General features: G+C 37.9%; 1 protein-coding gene across 1 annotated transcript in view; it reads left to right on the top strand.

Moving 5' to 3' along the window:
* The first annotated feature begins 1,162 nt into the window (after positions 1-1,162).
* igf2r (insulin-like growth factor 2 receptor) overlaps positions 1,163-21,499 on the top strand; it is a 57,357-nt gene continuing 37,020 nt past the window's right edge. The window contains exons 1-10 of the mRNA XM_079255010.1: positions 1,163-1,276; positions 3,323-3,462; positions 10,649-10,767; positions 16,064-16,162; positions 16,606-16,738; positions 17,530-17,641; positions 17,922-18,030; positions 18,140-18,299; positions 19,381-19,570; positions 20,896-20,999. Coding sequence (XP_079111136.1) covers positions 1,179-1,276; positions 3,323-3,462; positions 10,649-10,767; positions 16,064-16,162; positions 16,606-16,738; positions 17,530-17,641; positions 17,922-18,030; positions 18,140-18,299; positions 19,381-19,570; positions 20,896-20,999 — 1,264 coding nt within the window. The 5' untranslated portion in view covers positions 1,163-1,178. The remainder of the gene's footprint in view (positions 1,277-3,322; positions 3,463-10,648; positions 10,768-16,063; positions 16,163-16,605; positions 16,739-17,529; positions 17,642-17,921; positions 18,031-18,139; positions 18,300-19,380; positions 19,571-20,895; positions 21,000-21,499) is intronic.

Raw genomic sequence — 21,499 nt, 5'->3', positions numbered from 1 at the left:
ATATATATATATATATATATATATATATATATATATATATATATATATATATATATAAATAAAAGCTTGGACTTCTTTTGAACAGTGACTGATCAGAAGCAGCTCTTACTACGATCTATACTTTCTCTATCTGTGCTTATTTTGCTTTGATACATTTAAAGTGCTTTTTTGTTGTTGTTGTTGTTGTTTTTAAAATAGAACTTACTTTTCTAAAACCTGACTGTCACAAAGTTTTCCTGACATTCTGACCTTGTGAAAAATGTAAGGTTTCCTTTTCATAGTTTTTAATTAGTTTTCAGGTTTCAGTGTTTGGCAGAGTTATAGTCATACAATATTTAAAATACTTCACATAAATCTACCACCCTACACCATGTAGCCATATTTTGTCTTTCACAAGAATAACCAGCTTTCCATTAACCAGCTAAACGTCCGATTGTTCACCTTACTGGTAGCAAGATGACATTTACTTTCTCCCTGGAAATCAAGTAGCAAGTTACTACATCTGATATCCTGAAGCTCTGTGATGTGATTGCATGCTTCCTAACTTAAAAACATAATTTATTCTGGTAATAATATAAGATAAATCAGGTCAATTTTATAAGTGGAAAGCTTATTTAAGGTTTTTTTCTTTTCCAGTATTGCTGAATCCCCCTTTGTCTTTACTTTGCTTTTTGTTGTTGTTTTAATTTTTGCATTTTTGGAGATGTATTTTAAGAATATGTCAAAAATGTCTGATATGCTAACAAGTGGTGTCTTTCTGACAGGCTGCTAGAAGCAATGTATCTTATAAAATACATGCAAAGTGTTTGTAAGTCAGTGTTAAGTGGATTAGGGTGAATGATTGAAAACACAGCCAAAATGAAAAAAAGTCTTACAACTTCTTCCTTCCTATCACTTTAAGTAATAAAAAATAAGAGCCTGGCTCTTTAGAAGGAAAATATGAAGAAACAAGAGGTAGATCAAGGCTTTTGCACAGTTTTTCCCACGGACAGTGAACGCGTCATTAGTCAGCATCGTGAGAGTCATGTGACGTCTTGTCATGTGACGCAGTCACTTCCTGCTGGTTTGGGTCAGAGCTGATACACTCTGCTGTATCATGTCGTCTTAGTTCGACTCCACAGACACTATCCAGCACGATAAACATGTTATTTCTGCAGAAATCCACCCGCGGGCCTCGCATGAAGCTGATCCTGTGGTTCGGGACGTGTCTGGTCTGCCTGTTGGTCCGGTTCGGAGCCGCGGCGGACAGCAGTCCCTGGTACCAGGACCTTTGCAGGTAACAAACGCACCTCCTAGCAAAAGCAATAAACGCATCCAAAATTAGATCGAGCAACGTTGTATCGCGACGATTTCACCATTTTTTTTGTTGATATGTCGCCTAAATGCATGAAACAATCCGGCAGTCAGCGTCAGATGATGTTAAATAGTTTATTTCCAGACACGGTCCTTTGCTATCACACGACCTTTGGTATTTGTTATTTACCACCTCCTAAAGTGAGCCTGCAAACACTGTCAGCTCTTTGTTTGAGTTACAAAATATCAGTGTTTACTCTCTGGCTTCTGTGTAGCAGCACCTATCCAGGTGCAGTAAGCTGGCTTAGAAAGATTAGCCATCTCATCCACTAAAGTCATGTTGTTTTTTATTGAAAGCGATTTTAATATAGGTTTTAGCAGTCCTATTTACACATGAAATAGGGGAGCCATGACTATTACCCAGAGGCCCCATGACTTGATAGGGGCCCAAAAAGATTTACAAACTATATAAGAATATCATTAAAAATAATAAATACTTTTTTCAAAGGTTGTAATAAAATATAGCAGTAATATAAACTGATCAACCATTTATATAAAAATAACCTAGTTAGATGTATGCACTGTGATTTAAACCTTAATAGGGCGTTTAAATTAGACATTTTAACCTAAAATAGTCCTTCTGGTATGAACCAAGACCTCTATTATGTTGTTACATTCACACAAAAAAAGGTTTCACGCTGAATATGAAAGGAAACAAAGTGATCAACATTAGTCACTTACCACATAAAGGGTTAAACACAGCCCTAAATCTTTATTATTCCCATAAAAAGCTTTTTATTTATTTATTTATTTTTTATCAGCTTGAAGCAAAGACAGAAATGTAAAATTTGCGATGAGGTGATGGGGTCTATGTCATTGTCTTTCATAAGGGCCCAAAATTCCTTGCGGCGCCCCTGCTTTTACCTACACCATGACATTAACATTTTGGTTTAATGATTCAGTTTGTTTTCATCATTTTCTTTTTATTTATTTATTTTTTATTTTATCAAACATGTGACACAAAGGGGAGAACAAGTTATATAAACGTAAATTAAGGCTGAATATCTATTTAATATGTTTGCATATGTTGCTTAGTGTTTTCCTGCACTGGAGCTCTTGCCTGCTGCCGCTGTGTAAATATTGAGTCAACACTAAGAGATGGTCATTTAAAGGCAACAGGTTATTAATAGACAGACGTTGTTCACATATAACTTCCCTAAAGTGGAATTGCAGATATTTTAGAAGGAGATGCTGAAATGACTCATGGTTTGTCGGTGATGACGTGAACCAAGTGTGCAACTCGAGTGAAACTAATGCAACACACAGCTGATGAATCAAAACTAAAATCAAGGAAGTTTTATGGAAATTTCCCCTCAAAATTGAAACTAAAGTGATGATCATGTGTTTACAAAAAAAAATAAATCGTTGCTTCATTACTTCTTATTAATAATGCTACTCTCTGATTAAAAACAATAATTAGGCTTTATCTAATTATATTCATTATTAATTTATTTCATTAGCATAGACATGTATAGGTTTCTATATTCTGAAAATAACACCTAACTTTTATTCATTATGTAGAATTATTAACACACATATTGGTATTTTTGTGTTTAGGGAATTATATGATAGCAGATAATAGTGTTTAATATATAAAACAGGCAGTAATATACTTGTGAATATATATGTCTATATGTCTATATCTATGTGAAAGCTCATAGAGATGGTTCACGCTGTTGCAAAGACGCTGACTCCAACGTGTTTAATATCTTGGACCAGTTCTGTAAACCTTGAAACCAATAAAAGCACCATCAGTAAATACTTCCTTTTCACATGAAAAATAGATTTAATGAGTTTAAAAACAGTTGCTACATAAAGCACCTCCATCTTGACATATAATTGGCCTATTTTTCATATAATTTAGAAGTTTTATCCGAATCTCTGATTTGCAGTCTACAGAGTTGAAACCTGAATGCACTTTCTAAATGTCTACTTATTTGCTTAATTTCTTGTCCTCTTTGTCTTGCAGTTATAAATGGGAGGCCATAGACCAAGATAACAAAGTGAAGTATACACTGAAGCTCTGCGAGTCTTCACCGCCAACCAGCTGTGGGGCCAACGCTGCAGTGTGTGCACACGACCTGGCAACAAAAGTAAACGATTCAGTCGGTGAGTCCTGTCAGCTGTTAGCCCCGTGACACAGTGTTATCTCACATCCTTGTTATCAGCCAGGTGTGGTGGCATCTTGTCGGTTTATAGGCGACTGTGCAGCCTGAAATGGCAGAGACAAGAGCCGCCGTTCTGGGCAGCTACATATGACTGGGAGTTGTGTGGAAATGTACATGTGATGGGCTAAAAGTTAGAGGAGACGGGTGTGTTTGTCCTGCTAGTTAGGAGTTTATCTTTCTTTGAGACAATGGAGCTTTTTCCACTTTTAACTTTTACATTGTGTTGTGTGGTCCAAGGCGATCTATGGTATTGAACAACTTTTAATAAGTTTTTGTGAGTGAAAATCTTTGCTCTGGTAGGCAAACTAAAAGCGGGATCTCCTGTGTAAATGTTTACACTCAGTAGAGGAGTGTTTTATAGCATCTGCTGACCAGATCTTCCACTATTTTACCTGTTGATTTTACCATGTGTTCATGTTTGAGTAATAATGTGGGAATAAGTGTGTCATGGGCCTGTTGAAAAGCCCACAGCAGAAAATTCACAGCTAAAGATGGAAAGAAGAGGGGGCTGGTAGTTGTTCCACTAGTTTTGGTCATTTTTATTGATATACTCTTCATTAGGGCTGCAACTAACGATTAATCTGTAAATAATTTTTTCGATTAGTCACCATCTGTGCTTCCAGTTGAATCCCAGTCAGTCACAACATAATGGCCTTTACTAAGTTAAATGAACGACTCCTGAACCAGATGAATATTCCATTTAAGCTTAACAGCTTACTACTAATTTATTTTGAAACATTCAGACTTAGCTACAGTGTCATATCTGAGTCATAAAGGATTTGCCTCAAAAAGAAAACAAAACAAATATTTTAACATCTTATTTTTCGTAGAAATGAAATGAAACGATTATTTACATCTTGAAAAAGCCTGTTTTGTAGGTAAACAAGGGCCAGAGTGGTTTAATAAAATAGTTGAATCCAACGCTACTCGCTAATGCTAACTTTGCCATCCAGAACGCTGGAAACCACGACTCCGGGGTCCTTTCCTTCCAGATGCTCATGCATGACTGTCGTGCTGCCATGGTACGCCAACTCTGTGTGGCAGTTGACACGTTTCACCTGTTTGACACTTTGTGTAGCGTGAAATATCCCCAAACTTTGGAAAAAAGTTGCGCCGTCGTCAGTTTCTTCTTCGTTGTTTACACAAAGACGCTGCACAAAATGACGATACCGCCCCCAGCACTTCCTGTGGGGCTTTGCGTCATTTGCTTGGTGTTTAGAGTTCTTCTACTGTCTGAAAAGCCGCGGTTGGTAAATGGCATTAAGATGCCTGGAGCAGCGTTTTATTAGCAAAGCCGTTACGGGCGTTTATAACGCATGAAATTTCGCGTCAATGAATTTTCATAGTCGACGTCGACAAATCGTTGCAGCCTTACTCTTCATACACAAAGCGTTCCTTCATATGTAGTTGGAGAAAGTTCACACTATAGCTGCTTATGGCAGGAAAATCACAAGTAAATTGGAAAGTACGATGGCGTTGTGTGAAACTTCATCAGTTATTTGTGAATATAAGAAAAGGAAATCTCTTTTGTTGCTCTAATCGCAACAAAAACAGCTAAATGTTGAAAAAATAACTGGTCAGTTTAGAGCAAAGGAGCATTTAGAGGTTAAAGAAAAACAGCTTCTCATTACAAGAAGCAGGCCAGACTAACGTTACACCTTCATAGCTATTCCTGCCTTCCTGTACCTGCTTGTTTTTGCTATTTGTGTTGTCTTTTATGCTTTTTACACCAACAATGTCTCATGTGAAGCATTTTAAATGGTCTTTTTCATGAAAAGTTCTATACAAATAAACTTGCCTTCCACTGTTGCCTACATAACTTAGTCAGATGCAAATATTCTTACAGATAATCTATGCAAAAACTGTCTTTGTGAAGTTTAAACTGGTTTGCTTTTCCAGCATTTAGAGCTCCTGCAATGAAACATTGATTTTGCAGCAAACCTTTTGGTTCATGTTCAGCATGTGGTGTGCTCTGCCCAGATACCTGCACTGAAGGTTTCCACTCTTGTAATGTGCAAGTATCGATGTTTCCGTGTTTGTGTTTCGCTTGGATGCTTATTGTTTTATATTAATCAGTTAATCGTTGAGATTATATGCTGAAAAAAATCTTCCACTGCTCCTGAAAATGTATTCTAGTCAAATCTGTGTAAATTATTTTAGTGTAGCAGTTGTCCTGAAGTAAAATAGATGAAGAAATATTCACATCAGATATGCTGGAACTGCACAAAAAGAAGCATTTGTTTTTTTAAAAAATTTTTTTTATTTTGGTCAAATGAAGTTTATTTCAAATGAAAATGTTTTTATGATACACTTGTCATACATTGTTTTGCCTGTCATATTCAAGACCACTCAAAGTGTTTTACATGCAACATTAAAATCATCCCAGCAAGTCCAAAACAAACTGAAAAGTATGAAATGACTTAAAAACAAAACTAATAACAATCTTTAGACATGAAGAAAAGAAGGTTTTCTTTAGAAATATATGATCAGTTTTATGGTTTGATTTGTTGGATGATGATGATTGTTGACAAACTTATTCTTGTTGGACAGTTTACCAGCTTATTTCTTGTTTATGTATAATAGCATTGCTTGCTGTGTGTGTGTGTGTGTGTGCGCGCATGTGTGTGTTTATAAAAGTGTCCTTTTTGCTCTTTTTGTTTTAAATGCTGCATGAAGCAAGCACAAGTCCCCATCCTGCTGCTGACAGCACGAGGCTTGGCTGCTAATTGAACTGATGTTGTTTGGATCAGTCTTTCAGTGCCTCGTCAGAGATCTAATTTCTGTGCTGATGAGGCTGAACCTCCTCCTCCTCCTCCTCCTCCTCCTCTTCATCCTCCTGCTGCTGCTTTGTATCAGCAGCAGCTCTAAATTGTTTCAGTTTCTTTGACCGTCAGAAAAGCCAAATGTTTGGCTGATAAAACCTGTAAGATGAAGTTTTTAACCATCTCAGCTGAATATCACAAGAATTCTTTACACATTAATTTAAACAAATTTTAGTATAAAATTAAAATCAATAGTGTATAAAAATATTGTATTTAAACCTCGTCACATGTTGGGGCACATTCCCATCGTCCTTTTTGATTAGAATCAGTCCGTTTGCTCGGAAAGTCGCTTCGTTTGGGGAAATCTGAACGTGCAAAACAAATTCTGTTCTCCGGTCCAGAACAGTACCGGTTCTGGACCGGAGACATAACTCACGGGGAAAACATGGAAGATCTTGGTTAAAGTCCTGACAGAAATCTGGTCAACCCGACCACAAAGACCCGATGCTGCTGCATTTAGTTTTCCCTCTGGTGGAGATTGAAACACATTTTTTGAAAGGTTTGATTTTTTTTGTTTGTTTGTTTGAGAAGTGTGGTGTGAACGCAATCTCGGTCCTGAACAATGTTGCCCCCAATCGGACCAAGTCTGGTGGATTATCTTGATGTTAATGAACCCTGTTTTACTGTTATGAAGGCTTTTTCTAAGATGCCACCGTGTGTGTTTTGCTGATGTAGCCCGTCTGTCACTGGATCTCATAATTGCTGAGTAGCTGTCTTAGTGAACCCTCATATATTGAGTAATATGTTAGACATAAGACTTTCTTTTTTTTTTTTTACATTGGCTACAGTTACATGTTGTTTTTTATTTCGGAATTTATAATTCCGAATTAAATAATTCGGAATTAACCGATTAAGTTACGAGTTTACATGAAAACAATAATTCCAAATGAAGGTTTACATGAAACACGTCCTCACTTAACTCCTCTTCAGAGCGGCGGGTTGGGAAGGGTTCTGATTGGACAGAGGGAACACGTGACGTATGACGTATACCGGAAATAAACAAAGTTGTCTCCCTGCTTCTCGTCTTTTCAGTCGTAACTTGTAAAAACTACATAATAAGTACCAGTTTCACCGCTATTTTTACTATAAATGTGAAGTAGCAGCTCAACACGAGCATACTACTTCACTTTTTACAGCAACTGAGAAGGAGAAGAAAGATAGACCACCGAACACGGGAGGTAAAACAACGCGCGTCATCGGGACAGGACAAGGTAACGAGCATGCTCAGAACGACCAGAATTAACTTAGAGCGGAATGAAGGTTTACATGACAGGGGAATTAAATAGTTTGGAATTAAAATGCGGATAAACCAGAAGCTTACATCGGAGTTAAGTTTAATTCCGAATAAAAATTTAGCATTAGGAATGAAGTGTTTACATGGTCGTTTTTCATCAGTTTAAAGCAGAATTAATTTTTATTTGGAATTAAAGATGAATTAAAACTCCCATGTAAACGCACTGATTGTCACATGTAATGCTGTCTCTAGACTTCCTCTAGAGACAGATTATTTATGATTATTTTGAGCGGTTACATCACTGTCTTTGTGTTGAACGCTTACAGGGTTATCCTCTGGATTGTTTTTGACCTTAATGCCAGAGAAAGTTATTTCAGTGCCACAACAACACCTAGCCTTGTAGTATGAGGTTAGGCCTCTTCCTTGGTTACTTATCAGTGTCCAGATTTAGATTCCTGACCCTAACAAAGTGCTGTGTTGCTCTAAAAAGCTGCAGACTGTTGACTTGTTTAGTTTGCAGCTTTTATTTGCTGTTTGTTTTGTTGGAAATCTTTATTCGGCAGAAGATTGTTATGTATGGAAAGTGAAAGAATAAAGAAAGCTGAAGGAGTTGAGCAGAAATGTTGCAGTTTCTTCACATGAGCTGACTTGTCACATGACCCAGGAGCACATCATCGGGCTCAGCAGTACAAATACACTAGTCCCAGACTCATCTTGTGTGGGTGGGTGTGTGTGTGTGTGTGTGTGTGTGTGTGTGTGCTGCTACACTCAGCCACTACACTCAGCATGTCTCAGAAACCACAGAATCCACTGACACACATTTTAAACTGACATAGTTTTCCTCAAACCTTATATTTCTGCAGTAGCACAACACTGTACTGTACCAGATTTGCTGAATTATAATGCAAATTGTAATTTTCTCGACCCAGTCTTTGTCGTTTTGTTTATATTTAAACCTTTTTATGCCCATCTTTCTGAGGCGGCTGCTGTTGTAGAATATGTTGACACGAGAGGATTATGGCTTCCTGGGTGGCTAAAACCATTCAATATGATCAACATTAAAGTTTATTTTATATATATATATAATATATTTTATATATATTTTAAAAGAAAGTATGAAAAAAAAAAAAACCTGTATTTGGTCATAATTTCATCATCGAGAGCAGAACCAGGACAATGAAATTTGCTGTGTCAATCAGGGCAGCAAAACACCAGTAGAGCAACACAGTACCAGTACCAGTACTGGATCCAGTTCCAGTCATACCAGGTTGGCATTTTTATGACATGGTAAAATGATGGTGCGTGACATTTACATGTAATGTGTGTTTAGGTGTATAAATGCGGATGGGTTAGTTTGGCAGATGTATCATTTCTGAGCCTTGTGGTGTGAGTCCTGAAGTAGCTGTGGTTCTACACAGGGTAAACTGGGTGAGCCCACTTCTGGGACGTTGCTATGACAGCAGGTAGCGGGGGTACCGGTGGTCTTGGCAGTTTTTATTAACAGCTAAGAGATGATTTAATCAGCAATGATGATTTTCTTTCTTACATCGTCCAACAGGATGCTGTGAACGGCAGAAAGCTTTCTTTGTGTGGCTTTCTTTCACAGAAATATTTAGTAGGGGTGGAAAATCCCCCCAAAATTTGAATGTCGGGATTTTTTGCTTTACGATTTTAAAAACTTTTTTTTTTTTTTTTTTTTTTTTTTTTAGAAAAAATCCTTTTTTAAAATAAATAAAAATAATCCATATTAAATTTTCCGTGATTTTTATTGTTTTTATTGATCTTTTTCCTTGTTCTTCTTGGGCATTATAGCAGCAGAATGATGGTCTGGCGACTGTGTTGTTTTTTCTGATTAAAATTTAAAAAAAAAAAAAGACGAGCACAAAAAAGTTTTGTACATTTTTAGTCTAAAAAAAATCAGCAATATCGAGAAATCGTAATTTAAATCGAATCGGCACCCAAAAAAAGTCTGAATCGGGACGAAAGCGTTTTGTCACAGCCCTGCTTGCTACCTCATCTTTGTTTCTTGCTGCATGTGTGTTCAGACAATTAATACAGCTAAACAGTGGGGGGTAAAAACGGATATCAGAGGACAACAGAGCTCAACAGGCGAGGTTGTGAATATGTTTCAGCTCAACAGCCTGAAGATAAAGACCGTCCTGTCTGCTGTAGATTTTACTGTTTATGGGTCACGCTGCTGGTCACATACAAACTGCTACAGCAGGAGGACTATAGATGATATTGTGCTCCTGAGAAAGAGGTCTGGCAAGTCGAAGGGTTCAGAGAGCACAGAAGTTCATTTAAGAACTACTAAAATCCAAATAAATTAGTATTATATATATATTTATTGAGTGTGTGTTCAGGTCGGTGGTTAAATAAACAGATGAAGTCAGCTGTGCTGTCACAACCTGTTTTGTTTCTCTTGTTTGTCAGAACAGCGGAGCAAAATTCAGCTCATTGCATGTGGTTACACATTAACTGAAGCTGGTTGTTTTCAGAACTTCTGCTGCGAGCTTATTTAACTTCTCTATTCATGAATCAAGTCCGGATCTTCACATTTCAAAAAGCAAAACATTTCCCACTGAACTCTGTTTTCCTTTTTTCTGAGAGCATAAAGATGATTAAATGAAGACTGTGTCCTGATATTGTGGTTAAAATAGTACAGTGTGCAGCCTGGAGTTGCATTTGAGTTCTGCACAGTTTACATTGATCTGCAGGGTCACTGAAGGTTGACGGGTTAAGATATCATTCAGCCAAAGTTCCTGTTCTGTTGACCAGTGGGGATGAAAAGCCTGAGAATGAGAACCAGGGCCTCTACGTATGTTGGAAGAATCATAACTTTTCCTGGAATCTGACTGTTTTTGGTGCCATTATTCCAACATATTCCATCACTTATCCTTCTTCAGTGCAGAAATCAGCCTTTCTACCATGTAATAGTGAAATAAATCAATCAATCTACTGTTTTTTTCTGATAATAAACTATTATTGTCATCATCAGTGAAATGCATCAAGGCTTAAGTCTTTGGAAAAAGGTGTGTATTGACTCTGTGTGGTTTGTCTTCTGTGTGCAGGTGATTTATCCCTGAAAAGGCTCTCCGACAAGGTGCTCGATTACAACAGTACAAAAAAATGTCCCGGAAGCCTCAACAACATTCAGACCAGCATCAGCTTCCAGTGTGGGAAAATTATGGTAAGGTTACTGTAAATATGATGCATGCTTTTCTAAACGCAGGATGTGTTGGAATACGGTCAAAATAACCAAATATTTGAGTGGTGTTCAGCATTATTTACCTTTTTTGCCGTTGTGTTGACTGCTGTGTGCTGACGGTGCAGCAGCTGTTTCAATCCTCTGTGGCTACAGCAGACTTGTCAGCTGCAGTGCTGTTTTGCCAACGTATAGGTTAATTCAATTCAACTTTATTTGTATAGCGCCACTTCATAAAAATGTTGTCACAGGGCACTTTACATAGACGAATCAACATACACATCATTTCGAGCCAATTCATACATATCATATAATAGAAACCAACTGATTGCATCGAGTCATGACTTCGATCCAATCCCCCATCCTGAGCTGCACGAGGCGACAGTGGGAAGGAAAAAACTCCTTTAACAGGAAGAAAACCTCCGGCAGAACCCGGCTCAGGGAGGGCAGCCATCTGCCTCGACTGGTTGGGGTGGAGACGACAGGAAAGACAGATCAACATGTACAACTGCACTTATTCAGGAAGATCTGCGGAAATAAGTTAGAGACGGCAATATTGGCATGTATTTATACATTAATATATTAGAGAAATAGAGCGAGGTACTTCTCAGTGCATCAGGTAACATCCCCATTGCTACATAAGTAATGGTTGGCTAGACTTCCCATAACTATAAGAGCAATGAGCATAACCTGTTAACACGTCATGTTATGTACTCGCAGGATGAACAAACTTACAGAGCAAAAGCCAAATTTCTAATGTCTGCTTGATTGGCAGAAGTTGGAGGGAAATGTTTACTTTTTCTGTGAAACATTTTTGCATCGTCTTGATCTAAATTGTGCTTAACTTTTGTCACCAATGCAGGCTAGTCCTGCCCGACGCAGGAAAACAGTACTCCTATACAGTGGAAGTATCACCCTGTTTAGGAAGAGCTAAGTCTGAAGCTTGCACGAGGAGCAAGAACCGTTCTTGACACATCGGGCAGGCAGAAGTTTTTTTTTTGCAGGGCTTTGAGAAGTATCATGTGATTGGTCGGACATTTGAGGTGGGCGTGGTTAACGCAGAAAAGCATGAAGCGAACAGTTGCAGCTTTCACATTTTTCCTGTTGCAGGTAAAACAGATTGTTTTGATAAAACAGCTGATCGAGGTGGTGAGAAAGTACGGACATTTTTACATGTGTGGCATTAAAACACACGGACCCAGGTGGGTCACAACCCACCCTAGCCGTGGACGAAGTTGCTCGTTAGGATGGATGATGAGTGGACCTGACCAAAAAGACAGTTTTTTTCTTGTTCTTGCAGCCTCTAGAGGAAGAACACAGTTCTTGCTTCTCCCAGTATGTAACAAGCTTGAGCAGTTCATCCAGTCTCTCAAAATTCGCCACATGCCAATCTGAAGGCCTCTGTGGGAAGAAAGAGCAGTCCACCCAGACCCTGTCCCCATGACCCCAAAGGATCTGTTGCTACTGTTTCTCTACCAGACAGCACATGTCAGCATCTGTTCTCTATCCACACAATGATTTATAACCTTTATGGCTCCTCTGTTGACATGAAGACGTCCTCCTCTGTATTAGCTAAATGGTCCCAATGTCATGACTGATCTGTGAAATCCAGATATATTATTTTGATAAATAAAATAAAGATGCACAATCAGTGGATGGACTTGTACTTATATAGCGCTTTTCCAGTCATACCAACCACTCAAAGCGCTTTACACTACGTTTCATATTCACCCATTCATACACACACTCATACTACACACTCCTACATTGATAGGCACATTGAGGGGGTCAACTTGGGGTTCAGTTTCTTGCCCCAGGACTCTTTGGCATGTAGTCAGGGAAAGCCTGAAATCAATCTCCCAACTTTCATGTTGAAAGATGACTGCTCCTCCTCCTTAGCTACAGCCGTCCCCAATACCAAAATTTATGTTAATTCCAGGGCTGGGGTCGGTAATGTTGGAGAGCTAGCCTGTGAAAGTAGAGCCCTGCCTTGGCTACTCCTCCTCTGGTTTTGCTCCTTGCGTGATCCAAGGCTTTTTTATTTTCAGTTTTTTTCACCAACAATTTCCTCTTTCTCGGCTGTTTAGCAGGAGGAGGCAAATAAACCGAGCCGGGTCGGGAAATCCTTCCTGCATTTTCTCAGCCATGTTTGCCTTCCGAGTTTCTTCTTCACTACTTTGTACTTTCATCCTGACACGCTGTTTATATGCAGGGTGTGGCTATCAGGTATGCGCTGCTGGAGGGGGATGAGGGGAGCCGGGAGAAGAAGCTTATGAAATATAAGAAATTAACAACTTTATTTGGGTCCGAACGTTTGGATTGGTCAGAGTTTTTACAGATTTACAGTAAACTGAGGGGTCTAACTATATTTCTTATTGTTCATGATTACAAAATGTATAGACTACTATCAGGACGAGGAACCACTTCACCCAGAGTAAAAGAAAAAAAAAATCACTGAGCAACATTACCTACTCCAGCTTTAAGTAGTTGAATATATGAACATGAATAAGTGTGTTAGATGGCACTGATGTCTTATTTGATCTTATTTGTCATGTCAGGTGATTTCTTGCCACATGTAAAAATGTTCATACTTTCTCACCACCTCGATCAGCTGTTTTATCAAAACAATCCATTTTACCTGCAACAGGAAAAATGCGAAAGCAGCATCTGTCCGCCTCATACTTTTCTGTGTTAACCACGCCCACCTCAAATGTCCATCCAATCACACGATACTTCCCCACAAGAAAAAGTTCTGCTAGCCTGATGTGTCGAGAAATGTCTCCAAACACGTCTGCGAGAACAAAATGACACCAATATTCTTGTGGCCTCGAGAAAAACAAAAAAGTTGTCGCTTCTCGTGGAGGATGCAACAAGCTGTAGTGTGACCTGTTATAGAATGAAGCATACAAGATGCCCCTTTCACACCGTTGTGTACATTTAGCTGTGTCTGTGACTTGTATGAGGAAACAGGAGAGTAAACTTGTAATATGTCCCTTAAATAATTTGTTCCAAGAAGCTTGTGTGATCCCTTTGCAAGACGCTGTTAGGCTAAATCAGAGGTGTCAAACTCTAGTGTCGAGGGCCGGTATCCGGCTGGTTTTTGTTGTTTCCCTGCACCAACCATGAAAAAGGTGGATGGAGCCTCTGCGACGTCACCCATAGGTTCCTGAAGAGCTGAATTGAAGCTCGGTGGGCGGTTCCTACCATCGCCATCTTGGCAGAGGCATGCGCGTCATCTCGCAAGGAAAACACAAATACGGGCAAAGAGGTGGAGCTGAAAGGGGAGCTGTGAGCGTCATGGTGGATGATTGACATCGAGCGAACTCCGAGCTGCATGTAGCTAAGAGCTAACTGAGCTAACCCGGAGATAACAGGAGCTAACCAGCTAACGAAGCGGGCTAAAGCTAAGTTACGTTGTTAATCGGCTAAAAACCGCGGTTGTTCTACGTTCTTCTGACTTGAAGATCGGTACCTGTCAATCAATCGCCCCTAAATATGCCGAATTTCGAGATTGAATTACTTTTAAACGTGCGAATTAGAAAAAAAATCACTTCCCCCATAGTTGTCATGAAGGCAAACATGACCTATTAAACCTAAATTGGATTTTTAAACCAGGCTGTAAACATGTTTATTTCTGCTGTGAAGTTGGTCTTTTTAACACGGGAGTCTATGGGGATTTTCTCTGTTTTGGAGCCCCTAGTGGACGAAGGGGGAACTGCAGTTTATTCACTTTCGCATATGCTTCACTTTTAACTGCCGGAGGCTCCATCCATCTTCCTGATACGGTCTATGGATCCAACGCACCTGATTCAAATCAAATGGATTCAACAGCTTCTAGTCAGCTTATTCATTCATTTAGGTGAGGTGTGTTGGAGCATGGAAACAACAAAAACCTGCAGGATATTGGCCCTCGCGGACTGGAGGTTGTCACCTGTGAGCTAAATGAAATGTTTGACATTTGGCTGTTTTGTGTTCCATGAATTTCCTCTAAGCCCAAGAATATGCTGTGTATGAAGTAATTATCTGGTTTTATTAACAGAAATGTAAATGTTATACAACGAAGTTAAGATCTGGTTCAATACTACTGTTAAATGTTATGAAATGACACAATCTTCAGCTTTGTTTGAGTGTATGTAGATACAGCCTGATAATGTGGTTGATGCTTGGTGCAACGCTGATGAAACATTACTGAATTATAATTTAACAATATCTGTATTTAACTAGTTTTGACTTCAAAGAAGTGTTTTCTTTTCTCGTGAATAGACACCAGACTAATGTTTTAACCAACATCAAACCCACAATAAGTCACAGAGCGTCTCTAAAACCGATATTACCAACATTTTCTCTGGAATTATCTAGAACTGTGTTTAACTTAGACTGATGGAATGGAAATGATGTAGAGAAATGACTCACCTCATGCTTCTTATGCCTATACTGAGTGTGTTGGGGTGTATGGGTGGTTTTGGGTTAAATTGAGCGGTGGGTTGCCACCAAAGCAGCATTTCCTGTTGAAGTCACTGAAAATTTTGTGTCTGTTGCAACAATACAGATTTTCACTTTACTAATACTCTGCCATAATCATAAACGGTTTCATAAAAACGTTTTAGTAACACCACATCTACAGATAATTACTAGTATGACTTTGATTTTTAATGTATTTTATACAAAACTCACCAGTGATACATTAAGCTTGTTCATTGGGGAAAAATACATAGAGTGCCTCCAGATATAGAATGTTTATTAAATAAATTCTTATTATTGCAATATAACTTTTTCTGCCAGAGTTTAATCTAAATTCTAAAATTATTTTACTATATTTAAGTCTTAATTTGAATTTTCTAAAATTATCTGATGTGTTTAAGCGGAATAAATCCTGATGTTTAGTTTTTTTTGGTTGTAACTTTAAATTCAAGTCTATGGATAAATGATCTTTTATTGGTCCTATTCAGTAAGACAATGAGGATAAAACTAAATTAATCTTGTCTGTTTTATAACGGAGTAAGTTTAAACAGTTCAAGTGTCAGCAAAAATGCAACACAATACTGCGTAAAATTAAACACAACACTGTCAGTACTGAGAGGTATTCAGCAGTAAATGTTTGTAATTAGATCATTTTTTATCCTGCCAAATTGAAAAGAATACAGTAAATCCTGCCCTTTATCCTCTGTATTAAATAAATAGGCAGAAACCGCTGTGAATAACTTGCTTTTTAAAGTGTCAATTTTATGTGTTTGTTTTTCAGCCTTGAAAATGTGCATGATTCTTTGTTTGTGTGCTGCAGGGGACTCCAGAGTTCGTTGCAGTCTCTCAGTGTGTGCATTACTTTGAGTGGAAGACCTACACCGCCTGCAAGAAAGACAAATTCAAGCCACATAAGGAAGTGAGTGAAGAAACTAGCTGTCTGACTCAGATGTTTCTAAAAATGAAACCGTACCCGCATCTGTTAGTTCATCAGAACAAATGTGGCAAATGAGAGGAAATATGAAGTTTTCTAACGGCGTGTCAGTTAAGGAAGTTCTCCACGTGGTGCAGACAGCGTGTCACATGCTTTCATAATGATGGGGTTAATGTCAGCTGGAATGATGACAAGAATGTGTGAAATAAATTCACCTCGCTCCTTTAGCTTCTCATTAGTACAAACATTTTTAGCTGAATTTCTTTTTTTAAACAAAATGTGTTTATCATCTATTTTATAACATGATTTTTAATTTTATTAAACGCCCCCCCTGAAAAATATTAAAATGTTTGCTGGAAGCTTCATGCCTCTAAATCAGATACTGATAATATGTTAGTGCTTTAATGTCCATCCTCCTCTGTGTGCAGGTGCCTTGCTACGCGTTTGACTCAGACGGTAAAAAGCATGACCTCAGCCCCCTGATCAAGGGGAAGAATGGTTATCTGGTGGATGACGGAGACGACGACATCGATTTCTACATCAACATCTGCCGAAGTCTCAGTAAGTCGCCGAGCAAGCGTGCATGTCATGGATGTTTGATTAGATTTGATAAAACGGAGAATGAAAGGAACGAGGATTATAAAGAGCTGGATCATGTTTACAGGAGGAAAACAGAGATAAACAAGGAGAAACGTACACAGCCTGCTGACAATTCAATCTCTTTGTCCACATCACAGTCCTGGATTGATAAAGAATCAGAACAACAAGGTTACTGGCACAGAGAACTGTGTTGCTACTGTGGAGGTTAAACTAAACAATTACAAACAAGTACCGTAAAGCAGCTGTTGGATTGTTGTGGTTATAACTTTCAGTGTAAGGCAATACTTTAAAAACAAAACATAAAAACCCGAGCAGTATCCAAAAGGATGATGGTTTCATTGAAAACTTGGTTGAAAAGTTGACGTGTCCTTCATTTCTCCGTCATCATGAACTTTTAAAAGTGCCGGATGTAACAAAGTCGGAGGTCAATGATTAAAATATTTCATAGATCATAAAAACGTACTTATTAATGGTTGTGCTTTGCTCTGCCTTCTTGTTTTTGGGTACCTGGCAATCAAAAGGACACACCTCCAATTATGCCAAAGTTTGGGATTAAATTACTTGTTAACGGAAGAGTAAAAAAAAAAAAAATTAAAAAAAAAAGGTTGTCATGAATGTAAACCTGACCTAATAACCTAATTGTATAATAATATATTAGCTACACTTGAATATCCATCAAATAAATCTCTGCTTGGGTTAAAAATGCCACATTTTATCCTACATGTGTCTCATGTCTGTCTTAACCGTCTCAGACATCCCAGATAAAACATGTCCAGAGGGGTCTGCAGCCTGCCTCATCACCGGTCAGGAGGCCTTCAACATGGGCTCCCCTACAGCACAGCTGGAACTGGTTTCCAGTGACAGGTACCTTTTTATAATTATTGCAAACTTTCTGTTTAACATAAGAAAGCTCCTCAAGCGTTATCTATAAAAGGCGAATAGGGAAGAGATGTGGAGCTTTTCATTAGAATAAAGATTAGATTCTGTTGCTTTAGTTTTAGCCTCATCTGGATGTGTTTAAAAGATGCTTATTGAACTTTTTTGACTACAGGAAATAAGTGAATAAAAGAAAATTGAAATGATCTTTTATCAAAAAATCGACGAAACTTTTCTTTTTCTGGTTTTTGTGTCATATCCCCGCTAGTTTGAGGTTGCATTATAACGTGAGTGGTGACGCAATCCGTCCGGAGTTTTGTAAAGATCATGAACCTGCCGTCACCATCACGCTCATCTGTCCATCAAGCAGGCATTTGGTAGGTCATGCAGAAATGTTCCTTCTCTTTCTTTCACTTAAATCTCATTTTCATGTCTTGTGTTTTGGTCCAAATGCGATGATGTTTGTTCCTTTTCTTTACTTTATAGGGCAGCACACCGAAGATGGTAGCCAGTTCAAACTGTCGCTATGAGGTGGAGTGGGTGACTGAATATGCTTGTCACAGAGACTATCTGGAGAGCCATACCTGCAAACTGACCAGCGAACAGCATGACATCTCCATCGACCTTACACCACTCAAACTGAGCTGTAAGTAGTTCATACTTTTGACTAAAGGACAAATCCTGAATCATCATATATGGTATCATCTGGTACCGAACCGTGGCTCAGGAAAACTCCTCCTATCAGAGGGGGGTCGGCCTGAAATTTGTCAATCATTTCCAGTCATTCTTATCTCAAATAAAAATGACACGCATAATTCAGTTTGATAGTTAAAGCCTTACAGATGTTAAAGAGGATGTTGAGAAGCGTCTGACTGTGTACATCCTTGTAGTCATAAAGTCCGACTTGACCTTCTTGACTAGTTTGTTTCTAGTGTGTTTTTAGGGGAAATTTGACACAATGATGATGAAAATACTTTTAAAGTTATCTCAAATACATTTATGTTTGGATTAATTCCATGCATATTACAAATAATTACATTTTCAAACTGCACATGTTTTTCCTCATAGAGCTGTTCTTCTCTTCCCAGTTAGAGGAAGTTCTGCATGAGTAAAACCAGACCTTCCTGGTTTTATTGTTGATTCATTGTTCGAAATAGAAAAGTCATTTTCCACTTGCTGTCACACACCGTGGAAGCTCTGTGTATGCAGTATACCAGCTAACCACAAGCACTGATCAGGCTGTGGTGAACTGTGTTAAGGTTGAAGCAGTGAAAGAATACAGAATCTCATTGTGAGGATTTGGCTGAAGAGACAGATTTAAATACAATCAGCAGCCATGAGTAAAGTGTACTTACTGGACTTTTACAGCTGTTTTCTGCCTTTGTCAAAGCAGAAGCATCTTGGGATTCAAAATCTTGTATTAAAGTCATTTAAAATGCAGGAATGGAGCCAGGAATCAAACAAATGTTGGCTCAATAGATGAAGTAGCTCCAAGATTACCTTAACCTTGCAAATCAGCTCCTCTAAACCTCACTCCAACATTAACCATTATATGCTGTACCTACTCTGTTAATGGATATTTTTATGAAGAAAACAAACATAACCTTATCTGACTTTACATGGTAAAGCCCAGATTAGACACTAACTAGTCCAATCAGTGATGACTTCAGATATCGTACAGTGAAATGGGTGATAATTAATATGCCACCATGTGTTTCTGTATTCAGCTTCAGATCAGCCTTACTATGCCCACTCCGGGCCCAGTGAAGGTGACAACAGCTACATCTACTACCTCAATGTGTGTGGAAAGGTCCCCACTAGTGAATGTGGAGAAGACACCTCCATTTCGTCCTGCCAGGTGAAGAAGTCCGGAGACTTGAACAAAGTTGCTGGAAAATATGAGAACCAAACATTAAGGTAATATTTGCAAGTATGTGTGTGTTTTCTGAGTCATGTGACACTTCCAGGTTAGAGAAGTGAATGGTTTGTTTGCATATCAGTTCAAAGTCACTGTGCGCACACACACACACACACACACACACACACACACGCTCACACAGACCAAACTATCAGACAACTTAACAGTTTTCTCATTCATGCAACATTTGGTTTAGTGAATAAGCCCCGTAACAGGAAGTATCAGCGTAGGATTTTACTTGTTTATACTTTAAATATCACATTTTCCTTTTAACTGTCTGAAAAGAAAAGATGTAACTTGTAATTATGTCAGCAAATTTGGTGAATTCCACAACTAAATAAACTCTGAAAACTTGTGAAGACGTGAAGGTTTTGCAGAGTAAGTCCGAAGACTTCAGGTCCTTCTAAATTATTTATCTTTTACTGTATTTTTTTTTTTTTTTTTAATGGATTTTTTCCCCCCAAATTTTGAACCCTTTTATTTTCATGTTTCTTTGCCATTTTCTTTATTAAAATTATAATAACAAATGTTTTTTTAAGAAATGACTGAGATGATTTATACTTTTATTGTACACTTTAATTTGTACTGTAATTTATATTATTTTTATGCATAATTATTGATTATTAAATATATATGTTGTCAATTTACTATCATTTGATCTTATTGATCTTATATTTACCGGTTGTTTACATGCAACTCAATAAGTTTATGTTTACTTATATTATTTCACACCCAAACAAAGTGTTAGGGATGTAGATGCAAGCAGGTTTATTTCCAAAAAAATTTACTTATATTTGTTGTAATCACTGAAAACTGAATTGTTTTACCAAACAGTAGATCAGGCTGTTGAAGGATAAATATGTGTAGTGGAGGTCAGAATGTGTGCATGTAAGAAGTAAAACAGTTATGTGTTATAAATGGTGTATTTGACGTGCATGATTGAATTTCTACTAATTTAATATGGAACTGAGCCGCATTGGCAACATATTGTTGGTCATAATGCTGTGCAGATGTTTTAGTGTAAAGCTCTTTTAGATGTCTATGGTAGTTTATTTTAGATGAAACACTATTTAACACTTAAAATAAATCACTGTGTTGTTGTAAAAGTAGATTTCAGGGTAAGCTTTTTGGGTATGCATTATATTTTCAGATTTGATCATATTTTTTTGGTTGAAGTGGTTGCTGTATTTTACTTGATGCAAACAATATTTATTAATTTCCCAGCAATGATCTGCACAACATTTCCATGATTTTAAGCCACTAATTAATTTTTTTACAATGAATTAAACCTCCCCGTCCCTCCCTGTGCTTTGCTCCTTTGCAGATATTCAGATGGAGATCTGACTCTGATCTATCCAGATGGCACCAGATGCTCCTCTGGTTTCCAGCGAATGACCATCATCAACTTTCAGTGCAACAAGACTGCATGTGAGACACATTTCAAATGGCTGTCATCAGTAGACGACTTTTACTGAACAATTTAATCTGCTTTTGTGCATCATTACAAGGAACTCACTGGTAAAAACATTGAAACGGATCAGATTGGCTACATCTAGTGGTTGTAGAAAGAATCCAAGCAGGGATCTCTGTATTGAAGATAAAAACCAAGTTCTTCTCAGGGGTTTTACCTGGTAAAATAGAATAAAACTGCTGTTGTTTTGGTACAATAGAATAAAACTGCTGTTTATTTGGTGAAATAGAATAAAACTGCTGTTGTTTTGGTAAAATAGAATAAAACTGCTGTTTATTTGGTGAAATAGAATAAAACTGCTCTTCTTTTGGTGAAATAGAATAAAACTGCTGTTTATTTGGTGAAATAGAATAAAACTGCTCTTGTTTTGGTGAAACAGAATAAAACTGCTCTTGTTTTGGTAAAATAGAATAAAACTGCTGTTTATTTGGTGAAATAGAATAAAACTGCTCTTGTT

This window comes from Telmatherina bonti, assembly GCF_933228915.1.
Source record: "Telmatherina bonti genome assembly, chromosome: 16".
Lineage (NCBI taxonomy): Eukaryota > Metazoa > Chordata > Actinopteri > Atheriniformes > Telmatherinidae > Telmatherina > Telmatherina bonti.
Note: the sequence above shows the minus strand (reverse complement) of the source record. Positions and strands in the feature narration are given on the sequence as shown.